Source organism: Hibiscus syriacus, unplaced genomic scaffold (genome assembly GCF_006381635.1).
Source record: "Hibiscus syriacus cultivar Baekdansim isolate YM2019G1 unplaced genomic scaffold, ASM638163v2 tig00110745_pilon, whole genome shotgun sequence".
NCBI lineage: Eukaryota > Viridiplantae > Streptophyta > Magnoliopsida > Malvales > Malvaceae > Hibiscus > Hibiscus syriacus.
Window position 1 is genome coordinate 735,793 of NW_024062847.1, and position 18,685 is coordinate 754,477.

An 18,685-nucleotide genomic window follows, 5' to 3' on the forward strand; every position below is an offset into this window, starting at 1 on the left:
CCCATAGCCCATATTTTTTTAAGCCTGAAAATTACTCCATATCAACTCAAATCCTTTATATCTTAACCCCTTGAATACTCTTAACTTATATATACATACCCAAACCAATTCCTATGCATTTAATAGGTCTTTATCTTCAAACTCTCATCCTCCAAGTGGAAATCAAGAATCATAACCAAATTTTCTATATGTTCTAAGTTCAATTTTATCACTTAATATCTCTTAATTCCACTATTGACAAGTCAAATTTAGCTTCCAATTCTACTTATCAACTCTTCTCCAAGATTTCATTTAAAAACTCCTAATTTTAATCTCTTCTAACTCCTTCATTCTTTGATTTAAAGTTAACTTAAGCTTTCCTTAAGCTTAAGTATCACCTAAAGATCATAACCCAAACTTAAATTCAATGAATAATTATCTAACAAGGAAACTCACCTTAGCAACTTGAGTTCACGATTGAAAGGAAGAAGAAGATAAAGAGAATTCTGGAACTTTTCTTTTTCCCTTTTTACATCCCATGTGTAAAATATATAACCTCTCTCAAATAATTATCCTACTATTAAATGACCATTTTGCCCTTACATTCTTTCTTCTTTGATATTTAATCCTATACAAAATTTATAATATAAGTCCTTAAACTATTCAATTTATCTACTTTGACTAATAAATTTTAAAGTTTTCCAATTTAGTCACTAACCCGATATTGAGAATGTTACAAAACAACTGTATTCTGATGCGGAGTATTTTGAAATGTCTTATACCAAACAATCACAGAAACAAACGTAAGTGATTAAAAAAACAAAGAGATTATTAAATACTCCCTTTTCTTATTTATGTTTGATAAAGGGTAGAGTGGAGGAGACTCTGAAAGACTGCGCCATTAAAGCACTGGTGAATATTGTAGACCACTTGGGGTCCGTTGCAATCAAGATTAACAGTTTTATGGATGAAAAGGTGACTAAATATTCTGGAATGGAGCTTCGTTTGTGCTGCCTAGAACATGTAACTTTGCTTCATGACTTTACGTTTACTTAATGTTTGAGAAAACAAAAGGAACTAAAATCATGCTTGCTTGTGGTCTTAGAGAGTGAAAACATGGCAAGACTTTGTTAACTTAGGGGGCCTGTCTCAGCAGTCAATGGTGTTAGAGGGACCCAAGCACCATAAACACTCACTACAAGAAAATATACCTTTAATGACACACGAACGATGACATACACTAATTTATGACTTGCAAAACATATGTGTCATAAAAAATGTCATGTTTTTTTAAAATCTGAACGATTTATGACTTACAATAATGTGTGTCATATTTAATAGTCATAATCCAAAAATTTTGCAAAAGCACGGAGTACAGTTTTAATTATGTGTCATCTGTAAAAGTCGTCTTTTAATTCCCCCCCTTATTTTTATCATTTCCAACTTCTTCCCCTACATACATGTGTGTCCAAATCTCTTATCTCAAAAAATAAAAAATCTCCCAAGAAAAAATAGATGTTCATCGAATCTCTTATGAATCATTTATTTTCTCAATGGCGGAGGAGGCCGGCGGAGGTTCATCATCAGATAGAGGAGGATGAGAGATCATAAGAGCAGTAGGATCAGGCTCGATGGATTCGTTGAAATCTCGTTGGGTGTTCCCAGGAGAAGACGAATCTGAGATCGAGGATGAGGAGGATAATACAGATGTGTCGTATGGAACTGGAGTAGTTTCCGAAGACGAGGATAGTCCAGTGCAGCGTTTGATTCGTACTGAACCACGCATTGATTCTTTCGACGTTGAAGCTCTCGAAGTCCATGGCACGCATAGAAGTGACTACGAGGTATATTGTTCTTGTTTCATGATGCTAATGCAATAAATCAGTCCTCTGTTTGTAATCTTGAAAAATCGAATTTGTTTGGAATCTAACTTTATCGCGTTGAGACATACCTTTTTTTAATGTGCTTTAATTTTGCAGCTTACTTTTATGTGTATACTTGACTTTTGATCTCAAGACTTTGTTATAGGAAGGATAATAATACATGCGTTTCAGACTCTTGGTGTTGTATTTGGTGATATTGGAACAAGTCCTTTATATACGTTTAGTGTGATGTTTAGCAAGACACCTATCAACGGAGATGAAGATGTTATTGGAGAACTATCACTAGTTCTATACACTCTACTCGTGATTCCACTTGTCAAATATGTCCTTATCATTCTTTGGGCTAATGATGACGGTGAAGGTATACCATATGTTCCTCAATCCCAATCAAGTCTTTGTTTATGATCTTTTATGCAGGCCTTAAACAAATATGTTAAATATTAATTCCATGTCAACTGTTTGACATCTTTTGTTGCTGTATTTTATGATCTTTCATTCTTTTATGTAGGCCTTAAACAAATATGTTAAGTATATATTCCTTGTCAACTGTTTTACATCATTTGTTGCTACTTTTTTCTTGAAGGTGGTACTTTTGCCTTTGTACTCATTGATTTCTCGACATGCTAAGGTCAGTCTTCTCCCAAATCTGGTTCCATCAGATACCCGAATATCTGGCTTCATGCTAAAGGTGCCGTCTCCTGAGCTCGAGAGATCACTTAAAATAAAGGAGAGACTAGAGACTCCATTGACTCTGAACAAACTTCTTCTGATGTTAGTGCTTGTTGGCACTTCTATGGTAATAGCTGATGGGGTTGTTACCCCAACAATGTCAGGTTTTTATGTGTTACTATTCTTTCATCTCTTTTGTTTACGGAATCATGCTATGGTAGAATACAACATAACTGTTTTATTAAATCTATTTTTATTTTTTATTTTTAGATGATAACTTTTGCATTTTTATTTGTAGTTATGTCTTCTGTTGGTGGTCTGAAGGTTGGAGTTGGTGCAATTGAACAAAGTAAGCTGTTATTCCATGTTGCTATCAACTCTATAAAACATTATTGCTTTGCTAACTCACATTTCTCTGTTTGTTAGTAAATACTGTTAGAGAGGACATTCCTGTTTCTAATTGACCTTTTTGGCTAGGAATCTTTTGCATAATTTAACTTGTATGTTATTGAAAATTGTTTATTATTTTGAATATATCATGCGATTGTTATTAACCTGTAGATCTCATAGTTTGATCATGAGTCTACAATTCTTCATTGTGTTTATGCAGCTGCCTTTTTAGCGATCATGTTCTGTTTTTAATGATAGTTTAACTTTAGTCGGACTAGAGTTTCCAGTCTAGCTAAATGTTAAATCTGTATGTATTAGAAACAATATGGCCTTTTTTCTTTTGCCTTCCCTCCTTTACATCCTATGGTTTATGTTCCTTTATGATTTTCTATATTATTACAGGTAAATAGTCATTAACTATTGTGTTTCCTTATTTTCTTTTCTTTATTTGCAGATGAAGTGGTGATGATATCGGTTGCCTTTCTTGTAATTTTGTTCAGTGTACAGAAGTTTGGAATAATTCAAGTAAGACTTATTGTAGGCCCTACTTTGTTCAAATGGTTTTGTTCTTTAGTAGGCATTGGAATTTACAATCTTGTTAAGCATGATGCAAGTGTCTTGAGGGCATTTAATCTTGTTCACGTCTATTTATACTTCAAGAGAAACTTAGCTATGCTCTTGGAGGCTATCTTGTATGTGCAACAGGTAAACACATTGATAAAAGATATCATGTGCTTCAAAACTTGCACTTCAGTTGCAAGTGTGGAGAGAGCTAGTAAAAGAATATCTCGATGTTGTAATCTAATTTTTACACTAATTTTCGGTTAAACTTTCTCAGGTAACTATCTTCTAGTAAAAGATCACTGAACTATTGACTTGATTCTAATTTTTACACTAATTTTTCTCTAGGGACTCGCAGCTTGCAAAATCTAATCAGGTAACCATCTTCTTATTTTCTTTTATTATTTCATGTGAATTTAGTGTTTCACCCCTTTGGACTTAAGTTTAGATATGGAACATGATGAAGAGCTTTGGCGTCATCTAGAGATCACAAATAAAGTAAGATATTATTGCAAAATTTAAACATCTTTTATATCTTGACTCATGCTTGCCTCTTACCTGCAAAATTTTGAACACTTTCACCTTTTTCGTTTTCCGCAGCTTGTCAAGGTAATTAGTTGGGCTTGAATGCTAACTGTTGTGTTTAAATATCACACATGTCAACCCCCAGTTTTACTTATTCAGGTGGATTACTTTGCTCTAAAACACAAGAATTCGACTTTGCGGGAAGTCTCCACATATGGGACACGCTTCTTAGTGACCCTGAAGGCCCTCTGGTATGATTGTAATTTTTATCTCACTCAATTATCTAGAACTTTTCTCTAAGATTAAGGGAGGAGATTAGGGATGATAACAGCATGGTCTGGGTCATATTTTTTATCGTCCTGGCCAAGACCCAAAAGTTAGGAGTTTTTACCGATCCCCGATATCAGTAGATTTTAATCCAACCCATCACTCAACAACCCAAAATTTTAAATAAAAATCCCAACCCTATCCCAACCCCAAAAAATTAATACAAACTTTAAATATGTTGTATAAAATTAATTATAAAAGAAAAAATATGTATTATTTTTCTTTTTTCAATCAAATAGTGGCGTTGAGCGATTCAAACGACAATTTGCACATTTGGAGGAGCATTATGGTAAAGGTGAAAGAAGTACTCCACTTCTAAGACATCATGCTTCTTTGCCTAGGTATGCTTCATAAAATTTTAGGAATCATGTTAGTTCCATAATTTCTCCCCCAAACTTAGTTTGTCTAGTTCATGTGTCATATTTCAATTTGCCTGAATATCATCTTTACAGAGAGTGAGTTCCTGCTCCCAAGGATGAGAATGATCAAGTTGATGGTGAGAATAACACTGCTTCAATGACACAATATGGTTCAGAAAGTGCTAGTGCTTCAATGACACAATATGGTTCTGAAATACAAGTTGCAAAAGCACTAGAAGCTTGGATATGGTATCTGGCTACTGTTTGATCATTACCGTACTGCATTGGATCAGATATGCAGAAGTTATGAATTGAAACTTGGGAGAATTGTATTGCACTTAGTAGTTATCTAACTTATCAAAGTTCTGCAGAATCTTAAGTAGTTAACAGACTTAATAGTATGCAATGAATCTTCCAAGTTGTGTTCTTTTTGCTAGGTAGACAAGGTGTGAATTTGTCGGTTGTCGGCTTCATACCACATAAGATGTACAAGTATGGAGCAAATGGTGAAACTGATGATATGTTGGAATACAATGCTACTTTTGATTTTTCACAAGACTCCCCTTTAGTATAACTTGATGATGATTTCTTGTGTAAACGCCCAGATGGTGAGGGCATATTTGTAGAACTTTATTATGTCGTGATATTTTGTATCGACATATGATTACAATATTTTTTATAACTTAATGTGAATATATTGTATGCAAATGGATTTCTTATATATAATATTATATATATATTTAGTATTATGAGGCATTAAATGTGATTTAGTTTAATTATTTGTCAATCTAATATATATATATAATTTACGTAATACAATCACGACCCCTGAATGTGTGTCATCTTTTTTAATGACGGGAGCTTCAATGACGCGCAATGTAAGTCATACATGCGTGTCATAAATTTATGACACACAAATGTGTGTCATCTTAATTTATGATGGGGGCTTCAATGTCACTCAATGAATGTTATTAACGAGAGTCATAAATCTGTGTCATAAATGTGTATCATAAATACGCGTCATAGATTTATGAAACACAGTTGCGCATCATCTGAAATTCATGTCAGTGGCTTCAACGACAGGCAAATGTGTGTCATCCGCACCAATAGATGACGCGCAATGCGCGTCATTAAAGGGGTTTTTTCTACTAGTGACTACATCTTCCTAGGAAAGCTCATTCTTCATATACTTGTGCATTCCTCCCTCTATCAAGCTCAAATAAAAGATTTAAGAGCCAAGTACATGTTTAGTACCTCAACTATCACTTTTTTTCTGCTCTGATCACCAAACTATTATTTTTTTCTCAAAATTATGCCTAATATTACGCCTTGGTTTCATTTTGGTCATTCACTGTTAAAAATATAACAGAATTGCTGATATGAAATCTAAACAAAATTCAATGATTACATGACATTATCTTATGATGACATGTCGGCATTACTGATAATATTTTTAATGGTGGGTGATCAAAATAAAACCAAAATATAATGTTAGGTATGATTTTGAAAAATTAATTGTTAGGTGACCAAAATGGAAGAAAAAGGATATTTGGGGTACTAAACGTGTAGTTTACCCAGTATTTAATTTATATACTTTAATTTAACATAATTTCATCCCTCTACTTTAATGTATAGGACTGAATTATGCTAAATAAGAATACAACTTTGTTATTACATAATCTGACTTACTTATCGTACCGCTTGTCGGTATATCCTTTGCAATGCTTTTCGACCCTAAATTATTTGATATGTGTTTGACTAAAGATACTTGGGCATATTATACTTGGTATGGTTACTTCGATCGTAACCTACTCCTATGAGTGTTTCTAGGCCCTCATGGTCCTTTGTGTCCCTTACAGACTAAGTTCCACCATTACAGATCATCCTTAGCTCTTACAGATCATAACAAGGTCAAATCTAACCATCCAAAGTGAGTAGTATCGATACTCTAGGGTCGAGTATCGATACCCTTATGAGTATCGGTACAAAAAATGGCTTCTATTACTGAAAAATTGACATAGTACTGATATTGTACACCTTGGAAATCAATAATATAGGGGTAGTATCGATATTCTCCCTAATAGTATCGGAACTCCCAACCATTTTCTCTAAAATTCATCATTGTTAAACCAATATTGATATTGGATGAACAATATCATGCTCGAACCCATAAATGTCTTATTTAAGCTTGAGAAACACTTAAAAATTATCTCAAATGTCTTAGTTTGGTTCCTAATCATGTGCTAAAGCTTAGGGGAGCTACTTAGGGTCATAAAGTATATTAAAACAGATGCTTTACATCCAATTTGTCATCTATGATATGAAACAAGTATAAAACCCTAAAATGCTTAAATAGCCAAATCTCAAGAATTCATCATGCTTATGAAAGCCTTAACACCACAAAGAATTAGAAATACACTATCTTGGTCAAAAAAATCCCTAAATGAAGCTCTTTGCTTAGCCACATTCCATTCCTATGTTGATTTCTTATTCTTTTTCTCCAACCAACAAAGATGTAGGGATTTTGTAGCAAAAGGATGTTGTAGGAAATATTAAAAACGGATTTTGAAGCTTAAGAAAGTAAGGAAGAAACCTCAACATTTACCTTGGCTAGGCACTTGCTATGGAGAAGGAAGATGAAGAATGAAGGAAGAAAAGAAGAAGAGAAAACAAATTGGGAGAACCCCACGTCCAAATCTGTTATAAAACCCTAAGAATCACCTTTGAATTTTAACAATGGTGTAATTACACTTTTGGTCCTTCACATTTTAACTTAAATTTAAAAAATCCCCTTTTTATGATGAATTAGGCCTAATTCTAACCCAATTAAGCCCAAACGAAAAATGGCTTTAATTATGAACTCTGTGAGGTCCACATACCTCTCGGGTAACCCCAAAACTACTAACCCATAATTTGGGATATCACACCATACCCATTAACGAAAGTTCAAGCTTATTGTTTCGCTTATAGGATATTAATGGATCTAGAGATAAGTTCTGCCTTATATGATGATTCTAGAGATAGTGAAGCTTGTAATGCCACATGTTATCTATCATGTACCTTTCTTCTCATTAAAAAAAGATGAAGACAGCAATCGTTCATACTAAAAAAACATTATGAGCATCATGAAGCAAGCTATCTAAGTAGTTAAACGGATGATTGTTATTTTTATGGGTCTTGGGTTCAAGCATCTTGTTTCTCTTATAGGACATAAATGAATCAAAATTTTCATTAATCTAGGGTAAGTCCAAGGTAGTATCCATTCAAAGATAACTTTTATCCATTTGATATTGAATGGTTAGACCTTTCGCATTCGTGGGACTCGAACCTAAGACCTCAAGAAATAACAACAATTTTTTTACTATTGAGGTCGCTCGATTCGTACTTAATGAATCGAATTTAAATCAATAGACTTTTGTGTATGTTTATTTTTAATTTTTAAATCAACTTATATTTTATTTATTAAAAATTAAAAATTATATTTTTGTTTGTTTCGCTTATAGGATATGAATGGATTGAAGTTAAATTAATAGATTTTTGCGTATGTTAATTTGTTATTTTAAATTTTGTTTATATTTTATTTATTAATAATTTAAAATTATAATTATATTTAAAGATGGAAATTTAATCCGAATCTGATGGGTAAAAAAATCGAGTTGCGTCGGATTTTTTAAGGGGTGAGATCGGGTCGGGTCCGGGAGGAGGGTGAAAAAACTCTGACCCGACCCGACCTGACCTGAGGATAGTAATGTAAGTTCCTTAAAATTTTTATTATTAGTTTAATGAAGTCCTTATTTTATATTAGGTCGGGTCAGGTCAGGTCGGATTTATCCTTTAAATTTTTGGACCGAGTCGAAGTCGTGTGGAGGGTATATATTTTTCAGGTCGGGTCGGATGAAGAATATAAAATTTTCGGATCGGATCAGGTTCGAGCGGAGGGTGCATATTTTTGAGTCGGGTTGGGTTACCGAAAACCCAACCCTAACCCGATCCGTTGCCATCTCTAGTTCTATTATATATAAGCCTTACTTTTTAATTATTTTTTTGATAAAAAAAGTAAATTAAAGAATGAATATATTATTGAAAGTGGGCTCGATAATACAAATGGATATGAGTCCAAAACCATCATATACAATACAAACAAAACAAAATAGGGGTCCAATGAAAAACATCGTTGTCAATAATAAGATATGAATAAACGAAGAAAAAGTGGATATGCTTCCTTTGATGTTTACGGTTTAAAATTCCCAGAAACTTGGTCTACATCCTCATCCTTCACTTATATGCTCATCGAATATTCCTGCTTTGCTTGTTGAAGAAAAAAAAATTTCTCATCAAGTTATCCCAAGTTGCGTTGCAGAATATATTGATTGGCACCCCTTATAGTGCTCCTTTGAAATTGAGGCCAACCCAAATCTGCAGAAAAAAATAAATAAAAATATATTAGCCTTGTATTTGCTTCAGCTTGCTGTTGCCATGGCAAAGCCTGATTATCAGGGCAAAAGCTTGCCTCTTTGGGACTTCAACACCATCTTGGCGTCTCAAGGAGTTGAATTCCTTTTATCCGGTGAAGAAAAGGTACTTCAAATTAAATTTACTTTCTAAGGTCTCATAACTTCCAATTTATCATAAATTTACTTGCCTGGAATATATGAATAAGTAGTCATGAATATAGTTAGATATAATTAGGGATTTAAATTATAGTTACTGTCGTATTTTTAGTTGCGCTGTGTTTACGGTTATGGCAGACAAAGCAGATGTTATTGCGATTATTGCAAATATCACGATCATGCATGATTTCAGATGACACCTTGATAATTATATAGCAGTTGCTATCCGATAATGGACCATAATTTAAATCCCTGCAGATAGGTTATAGTTCCTTTGATTGATTTTCAGTTGAAATTACTCAACAACTATGTATATATTTGTGTTATTAGGTACCCTTAACTTCATTTAATAACGAGAAGACGATTATCTGCCTTTTCTTCTCGGCAAACTGGTGCAGGCCCTGCCAAGGTTTTAACCCCAAACTGGTGCACCTATACAACACGTTAAGAACAATGGGGAAAGAGGTAGAGATTGTGTTTGTTTCCCTCGACCACGATGCCGATGGATTCGATGTGCACTTCAAGACTATGCCGTGGCTTGCTGTCCCGTTTGATGTCAATTTGCACAAGAGATTACGCGAAAGGTTTCATGTGAATCGTATTCCGTCCCTCGTCCATTTAAATTTGGATGGACAATCAGTTGATGAAGACTTGATTGGATTGATTGAAGATTACGGTGAAGATGCGTTTCCGTTCACAAGGAAGAGACGAGAAGAATTGAATGCTCTCGACGATTCGAAGCGTCAAGGAGGAAAATTTGATCAACTTTTAGCTGGTCCAGGACGAGATTATGTCATTGCTAGCAATGGTGGAAAGGTAACATTTTCCGTGATTTTATGATGTTAATATAGTGTTAACGTATCAGTTATAAGCACTGTTATGTTTCGGGGTTTGCAGATATTAGTATCCGAGCTTGTTGGGAAGACGGTCGGCCTTTACTTCGGCGCACAGTGGTGTCCTCCATGCCGTGCTTTCACTGCACATCTTGTAGAATCATACAAACAGTTAAGGAGCAGCAGGGGAGGATGTTTTGAGGTTGTTTTGGTTTCTTCAGACAGAGAACAGAATGAATTCGATGCCAATTTATGCAGTATGCCATGGCTGGCTGTTCCATTCGAGGATCGGACTCGACAAGATCTGTGTCGGATCTTCAACATCAAAGCCATTCCCGCATTGGTTCTGATTGGTCCAGATGGGAAACCGATTAGCACAAATGGGAAGAACATAATCACCCTGTATGGTGCAAAGGCGTTCCCTTTCACTCAATCAAGCATCGAAGAGATCGAAGCAAACTTGAAAAAAGAAGGGGATTTATTGCCTAGGCAAATCCAGGACATCAAGCATGAACATGTGCTTAAACTGGACATGGCTAAAGCATATGTTTGCTATAATTGCAAGAGACAAGGTAAGTTCTGGGCGTTCTCATGCGACGCCTGCGATTACGATCTTCATCCAACTTGTGTGGAAGAAGCATGTTAGTACCATACTTGAATTTCCAACCATAGCATTCACAGCATGACATTTAACGTTACAGAAAGTATCTGTGCACTCTGTGTATTATGTAATTCATCTCTTCAGCATATTTAAACTTGAGATCAATCGAACCCGCAACGGATTTACAGATTACTCGAGGACGACATTGAGGACTTACGCTTAAAACAATTCATCAGCATCATGTAAAACAGTTTCACAAGTTCCTGAAACTTGACCATCTAGCACATAGTTCTACCAACTGCAAATCAAGAATCAAAGTTCAGCAGTCAAAAGATGATAGGGAATTCATATACTCTATACAGCATAATTAGCATTTCTTGTCAAAACGAGTTTTGCCCCTGCAATTGAAAATATTGTATTTGTTCATCTTTCATTCTTTGAATAAAAGATGCATAGATTTGACCAAATGTTGGGAATGAAGTAAAATTAGTAATAGTTATAGATTGTAACGAAAACTTATAAGACAATTTTCTGGATGAAATGAAAAAAAAATGATTTATATAATACAGATTTCCCTACATTGACTTTCCATGCAGGCTTACAATCTTCACCAGTGTAACATCCTCGAATTCTGAACCATTTTTTTTTCTAAATTTGATGACAGAAAAGTTTGTTGAACATTATTTTATTAATTGAAAATTACATTTTAAACTTTTAAAAAATTTAATCTATCTTGCACAAGATTTTTAGAAATTTAGATTAAACTTTAAAATTTGTTAATGTTTTTAACTAAATCTCCTACCATAATTTTTAAAAATTTTCATTTAAGCCGCTCAAAATTTTAGAGTTTTAGTTAGAGCCTATTTTTTTTTGAAAAAATATAAACTAATCCCTTTAAAATTTTTTAATTTAAACTCTACATTTTTAAAGTTTTCTAAAACTCAAACTTTATTACAAAGTTCTGCCACTTACAACTGCTTTTACTAGAGAGTTCGCTGAGGGCTCAAGCTTCGTCTAAGAACTTGGATGCACATCCACTTCAATAAAATGAGTCATTTTGGCCCTACAATAGAGGAACGAGTAAATAACACTAATTCAATAAGTAATAAATAACAAATATAAAACCATACCAGTAGAGAAGGAATAGTGGTAAGATAAAGGGCGCCCCTTCATTAAAATCTATATAAGTTGATGTTGAGTGATTTAAATAGTTATTATTTTATTGTTAATTACTTATTGAATGGTAATTTATGTTACTAAGTTAGGCCTATTCTGTTATTTTCTATGCAAAACATTAGATTCCAGAAACTATGCTAAAAATGACGAATTTTTATAATTTTTATTTTTCTAGAGTCAAGGCTGGACTAGTGGGCATGATTTGAGGCATGACTCCGGTGACGTGGTGTCTAGTCAGCATCTTCTAGAAGGTCCAGTCAGCATTTTCGTGAAGACAGAAGACTTAGCCGCAAATTCAAATTCGAATTCGAATTCGAATTCGAATTTAGGAATTATTTTTATTTTTAGGATTTAGTTCAAACATTTTCTTTAGGAATTATCTTTTGTATTTTCTTAGAATTATTTTTAGCATTTTTAGGGGTTTTAAGAAGCTATAAATACCCACATTGAGTAAGCTTCAAACACAACTCAAATATCTCATATTGCATGAATTTCTCTATTATATTTTTCTTCTTTTATAAATTTTTTACTTTTATTTTTTCTAGTTTTTCAATTTATTTTTTCTTTAAAATGCTAAGTATGATTTCTATCATACTTAGCTAAGTTATTCATAGCAAAAGGCTGAAGCGATGACTCAATTTCGATCGTTAGAATTGAAAAACACTCAATACTATTAGGGTTACATTTTCAGTTTTCTGGAATCAAGGATCGGTAATTGACCATTCTTTTATAATCAAAAACATTTTATTTTCAAAAAGTGCACGTTGGATTGTTTGTGTTTTTGGTTAATAGTTGGGAGAAAGAATCAGCTTGTAGCACATTCGACTTCCCGTGAGCACACTTAGCGGCGGTCCGCTAAGGGAAATTGAGATCGGATTTGATTCTCAATGAGACATTATAATTCGAGTTGAGTTTTTCAAAGCTTTTAAATCGATTTGGTGCTAATAACGATTGTTGCGATTAGTCCACATAAGGACTAACAATCAAAATTTGTTTTGGATTGTTAGTTCAATTGAGAGAAAAATTAGTTATAGGGGTTGGTCCTTATAGACTGTAATCGACATGAATCCGAAACTAAGATCTATTTTGATGATCGATGAAAATTAATGCAAAGCGAAAGCCAGAGGCTGATTTTTATAATTAAACTTTTAATTCGAATTTACCTTCTTTCATTTTTTTTACTTTATTTTACTCTTCAAACAAACCCCCTATTTTTACTTTCATATGCAATTCACGCCTAGGCCAGAAGCAATATTAATTTATCGACAATTCCATATTCCTTGCGGGTGGACCCTTACTCTCTACACTATCCTTTTCTATTTATTTTTATTAAGATTATAACATAATTATTTGAAATCAAAATGACACGTTGTCAAATTGACGCCATTACCGGGGAATACAACGAATTACTGCTTAATTTCTTTTTGTTTTATGACTATGCGAAACCCGAGCACATTAGAAGAATTTGACAGGAGATTGAAACACGAGCTAGAAGAATTCACGAATAAATGCTTCAAGATAAAAGAAGAATGCGATAATAGTAATCAAATCTCGAAAATTCTGACTCCACCTCCCACGAAGAATTATCGCATTCCACTGAATCATCACAAGCCAAATCGCATTACATACCCGATGCCACACCTAACGTCGATCGCACAGAACTGCCAACACCGATGGATAATCAAACAATTAGGGAGTTAGCCGCAACCCCCGTGGTTCAACAACCCCTTTGCATCGCCTTTCCTCAAGATGAAACTCTGTTTAAACTAAAGATGGGTTTATTCATCTTCTTCATACCTTCAATGGGCTTCCTAGTGAGTCCACACAAGCATCTCGCAGAATTCCACTTGGTCTGTTCAACCATAAAACCACAGGGAGTTTCGGATGACCAAATTAAATTAAGAGATTTCCCTTTTTCTTTAGTTGACATTGCTAAAGAGTGGTTATTTTATTTACCACCGAATTCTGTTAACACTTGGAATAATATGACTTGAATTTTTCTTGACAGGTTTTTCCCAGCAGCAAGGTAAGCGAATTGAGGAGAAGCATTCTGGGAATTAAATAAAAAAGACTGGGAATCACTCTATGACTATTGGGAGCGATTTAAAAAGCTTTGTGCAAGTTGTCTACAACACAGATTAACCGAGCAAACTCTTCTTCAATACTTCTATGAAGGGCTCACTCCCTTAAAGATGAAAATGGTCGACGATGCCAGAGGAGGAGCTCTAGTCAATATGACACCAAACATAGCAAGGGAATTAATTTCAACTGTAACAACCCGATTTTCAAAATAATATTTAATTAAAATTTGAGGGTTTAATTGTGACAATTTGGGACTGAATTGAAAGATTTTAAAACTTGGAGCTTGTTTTAAAGTTAAAGAAAATTCAGGGACCAAGCCCTGAATTTAACCATGGAGTGTCGGCAGACAATTGATATATGCGTGATTTCTGTTTTGAAAAACAGAAATCAATTTCACAAATCCTTCCTCACGTACACAACTTCCAAACTCGATTCTGACGCCGTCCGAATTCCGATCGTTGTTTTGAAACCACCGTTGTGTTCATCATCGAGCGAGGAGCAAAACCTTCAAATTAATTGAAGCGAAACGCGGCCAAACGTCGGGAATTTCCAGTCAAAGTAGCGACGGTTTTGTTAGCTCTATCGCCGAGAAAATCTTAAATTCACCGCTGATCGTTGCTCTGTTTACGACACCTCCCGCACCATCATGTTCCTTGTGCCATTCCGAGTTCACCGGTGTCAATCTTGTCCGCCGTAGATGGCGGCGCGTGAGGAGGTGGTGCAGTCAAAGATTCAGCCGATTTGAAATCGAGCTCTCCGCCGTTCAAAAATTTGAACCGATCGTTGTAAGTATCTTGAAATCGCTCAAAATAATTTTTAGAATTTTTTTCGGGATTTTTAGGGCCCCGGAGGACGCCTCACGCGCCACACGCGCCGCCGCAGGGTGAGTGGCTGCTGGAAACCGGTTTGACCGGTTTTCAACCGGTTCTGACCGGTTTGACCGGTTTCAACCGGTTCGAACCGGTTTGACCGGTCTGAATCGGTTTGACCGGTCTGACCCGACCCGACCGTTGACCCGACCCGACCCGACCGTTGACCGTTGACCGTTGACTGTTGACTTTCTTTGACCAAAACTTAAAATGGCTTTGACCGAGCATTAAACGACCGTTAATCTTTTCCGAGTATACCTATCCTGATAGTTTTCGACGTGCTGAATCCGTTTCCGTGGTCTGTTTTGTCAAATTCGAATCCGAAGGTCTCCAAATCTACGGTCAAAGTGGTTGACTTTGACTTTGACCAAGAATCTGAATTTTCAAAAAGTCATACTTTATGTTTTTCGACATCCTGATTCCGATTCCGTAGTCTGTTTGGCCAAATTCAGACTCGAAATACCCCAAAATGATAGTCAAACCCAAAAAATGCTTATATACTTAAGAATTCTAGCTTTGAACAATTAAGTAAGATTTGGGGCTGATTAATTATTATTGTTTGAAGGTACAAGAGACTCTCCGGATCGTTCGATAGCTCGACCCAACTCTTCTAGATCAGTTAAACCACGTATACCAGTATTCACTCGTAAGACTCATAAATTTTATGATTTTAGAGATTTATTTATGTTACCCATTAGTAATATAGTGATATTATAAATTAGGTTCGAAAACTGTAGCAGAGCGTGGTGAAACCAGCAATCAGTAGATCCACGATTTGAACATATTATCGAGGTGTGTTCCCTATTTATTACTGAACTGTTTTATTTGTTTTAATATGTGGTACACTGAATTCTTTGGTTTTCGTATTGTTGATGCACCGATTTAATGTGATGATTTATGGATTATGACTGTTATCTGATAATTGTTTGAAATGGTATATGATTACCATGTTTATGGATTTATGGAATTTATAACACGGTGCAATTGAATGTTTGGAATACGAATTTATAAAGTACAGCTCTGATCAAGCTGGAAAATTTTACAGACCTAATGTGACTCTTAGGTAGGCTCTGCGGCCCTGAGATTATTCTCGGGTAGGCCCTACGGCCCTAAGATGTGTTCTTAGGTAGGCCCCACGGCCCCGAAATCTATCTTGGGTAGGCTCTCAGGCCCTAAGATGTTCCCTTAGGGTAACGCTTTTTAAAGAGATTTACTGCAGTATAATTTTATGAGACTTATTGGACTATGATTTGTTTAGTGTACCTATAGTGATTTTATGGTAATATTGGGACACACTGAGCCTAGCTCACTTTTCGAAAATGTTTTCCCCCTTTCAGATACTGTTGGTTAGTTACCCTGGATTGAGCACTTGGAGGATCAACATATCTCTTGAAGTATATCTAATTGAAATGTTTTTACCTTACAAGTTGACTTTATTTTGTTGACATGGACCTTATTTTAAAGTATGGGATTTTAATATGATGACATTTTTACTATTACTATTCGGGTTATCGTGATTTGATTTTTAAGATATGTTTTAAATTAATTTATTACTTATTGGTATTATATTTACAAGTTAGGTTTTGATAGTATGATTTATTATAATTTCATGTCATTTATAATGTGATTTTACATTGTTTGAATAACGGTTTCGGAAAAATGTCTTAAAGAATCATAATGTGATCCACTAGACTTAGTCGAAACGCATAGGCCGGGTCTAGGGGGTTACATTTATTGGTATCAGAGCTTTTGGTTTTTAAACCTCGGACTGTGTATGAGTCCACATTGAAAATACGATTTTGAAATATTTACAAAACGAGTTACTAAGGTCATGTCACAAAGTTATTAAATTTTTAACTGTGTTCGAGACTCCAAGTGCTTATCTAACCCTAAGTTTTATCTTCTGTAGCAAACTTGAGATCCACCAAAAATGAGTGCTAGACGTGGTCGTCGAACTAGCCGTGGACGAGGTCGAGTGGCTAGATTTGCAGATCCGATCGATGAGATACGAGTAGATCCCCCACCTACGATAGGTGATCCTGCTCCTTCGACCCCAACGAATCTGCCTCCTACCGATGGTATTGGCATGACTACACCGATCATAGGAGCGACCGATATTGAGCCAGAATCTACCGGAGTTGCTTTGGATGAGACTTTTGGTAGACAGTTTCTGTAGTTGATACAAGGAGCAGTCAGAGCTGCTGGTGTTGTATCTGAGGTTCCTATTTCGCAAACTCTAATTACTAATGAGGTCAGGACTTTTGGAGGACAGCTTGGAGGAATTCATACTGAAGCAGAAGATTGGCTACAGGATACAGAAAGACGCATGGATCAGTTGGGTTTGGACTCAACTAAGAGATATTTGGGGGCAGTAACGATGTTAGATGGCAATGCCCACACATGGTGGGAGTCAGTGACCGGTAGTGTTCCTACCGATCGTTTGACATGGGATTTCTTCAAGGAGCGTTTTCGGAGCCGATTCTTGGGTGAGCGCTACTTAGTCCAGAGACGACAGCAGTTTCAGGACTTGGTTCAGGGTGACATGACTGTTTCAGAGTATGAGATAGAGTTCTTGAAATTGTTAAAGTATGGAATAAGTCTGGTGCCTACCGAAAGAGATCGATGTCGTAAATTTGCCTTTGGACTCAGATACGAGCTACGCAGGCAGGTGGTAGCCCTTCAAGATGAGATTTTTGATGTGCTGGTAAGCAGAGCCAAGGATGCTGAGGAGATGGAGGCGTTAGCTTCTGGTAGAGAGCGTGTTGATCAGGAGCGATCTAGGAAATCTTTTGGCCCTACTGAATCATCCGCACATTCCGGTAAGAGGACTCGTACTTCAGCCCCTCAGAGGAGCAATACACGCTTCAGGCCTACTGTATCATCACCTTCAGCTGTTAGTAGAGGTGGTTCTTCGATTCCGGTTCTAGTGCCTCAGTGTTACTTTTGTGGGAAACGGCACACGGGAGAGTGTTATAGGAAGACCAGAGCATGTTTTCATTGTGGATCTAGTGGACATTTTCGGAGGGATTGTCCTCAGCTAGCTTCGTCTGAGCGGATCGCTACCCAGACTCCTGTGCGTTCTCAGACTACAGTACATACTCCAATTAGAGATCGTAGCCAAGTAAAGGCTCGTGGTTCAGCGTCCAGGACAGACAGTAGAGCTCGACCTCAGCAAAATAGAGGGCCAACAGTTTCTGAGGCTAGACAGCCAGCTTTGGTTTATGCCACTAGACGACGTGATGACAGAGATGAGCCAGAGGTTATTGCAGGTACATTTACTATTTATTCTATCCCATACTTTGCATTACTGGACAATGGCTCCACTCACTCCTATGTATCGAGCTCAGTATCTCGAAACCTTCAGATTCCGATAGAGAACACTGAAAATACTGTTACAGTTACAAGTCCATTAGGACAAGCGGTATTAGTGAATAAGGTATTTCGGCGTTGTCCTTTGGAGGTGCAGGGAGAAATTTTTCTCGCTGATCTTATGGAGCTTCCTCTAGAGGAGTTTGATCTAATTCTTGGGATGGATTGGTTGAATAAACACAAGGTAAATCTGGATTACGAGTACAAGCGAGCTACCCTGAAGACTTCAGATGGTCGGACTGTTGTGTTAATTGGTGAACGGCGTGGCTATCTCTCCAATATAGTTTCAGCGATGGAAATTGATCGTATGATCCGAAATGGATATGAGACGTTCATTGCCTGTATTTTGAACACTAAAGGTGCATTGTCCACAATCGAGGAGATTCGTACAGTTAGCGAGTTTCCTGATGTTTTTCCTGAGGAGTTGCCTGGGTTACCTCCTGATAGAGAGG

At 36.0% G+C, this 18,685-nt stretch overlaps 1 protein-coding gene and 1 pseudogene across 2 annotated transcripts; both read left to right on the forward strand.

The window, feature by feature from the left end:
* The first annotated feature begins 1,610 nt into the window (after positions 1 to 1,610).
* LOC120139407 lies at positions 1,611 to 4,264 on the forward strand (annotated as a pseudogene).
* Positions 4,265 to 9,033: 4,769 nt separating this feature from the next.
* LOC120139383 (probable nucleoredoxin 3) lies at positions 9,034 to 10,940 on the forward strand. Of its 2 annotated transcripts, none has more exons than XM_039154623.1 (3): positions 9,034 to 9,271; positions 9,634 to 10,119; positions 10,201 to 10,940. In XM_039154623.1, exons 1-3 carry the CDS (start codon positions 9,170 to 9,172, stop codon positions 10,780 to 10,782), a joined length of 1,170 nt encoding a protein of 389 aa, XP_039010554.1. In that variant the 5' UTR covers positions 9,034 to 9,169; the 3' UTR covers positions 10,783 to 10,940. The 2 variants fall into 2 exon arrangements, with proteins under 2 accessions (XP_039010554.1, XP_039010555.1); XM_039154624.1 differs by having other exon boundaries at positions 9,153 to 9,271; positions 9,593 to 10,119.
* Positions 10,941 to 18,685: the final 7,745 nt, after the last annotated feature.

Bases quoted from the DNA above. Each gene is read 5' to 3' on its own strand.
- LOC120139383 (XM_039154623.1), top strand. From the start codon at position 9,170: ATGGCAAAGCCTGATTATCAGGGCAAAAGCTTGCCTCTTTGGGACTTC. The intron at 9,272-9,633 runs GTACTTCAAATT...TTGTGTTATTAG, and splicing joins TTTTATCCGGTGAAGAAAAG to GTACCCTTAACTTCATTTAA. The intron at 10,120-10,200 runs GTAACATTTTCC...CGGGGTTTGCAG, and splicing joins TTGCTAGCAATGGTGGAAAG to ATATTAGTATCCGAGCTTGT.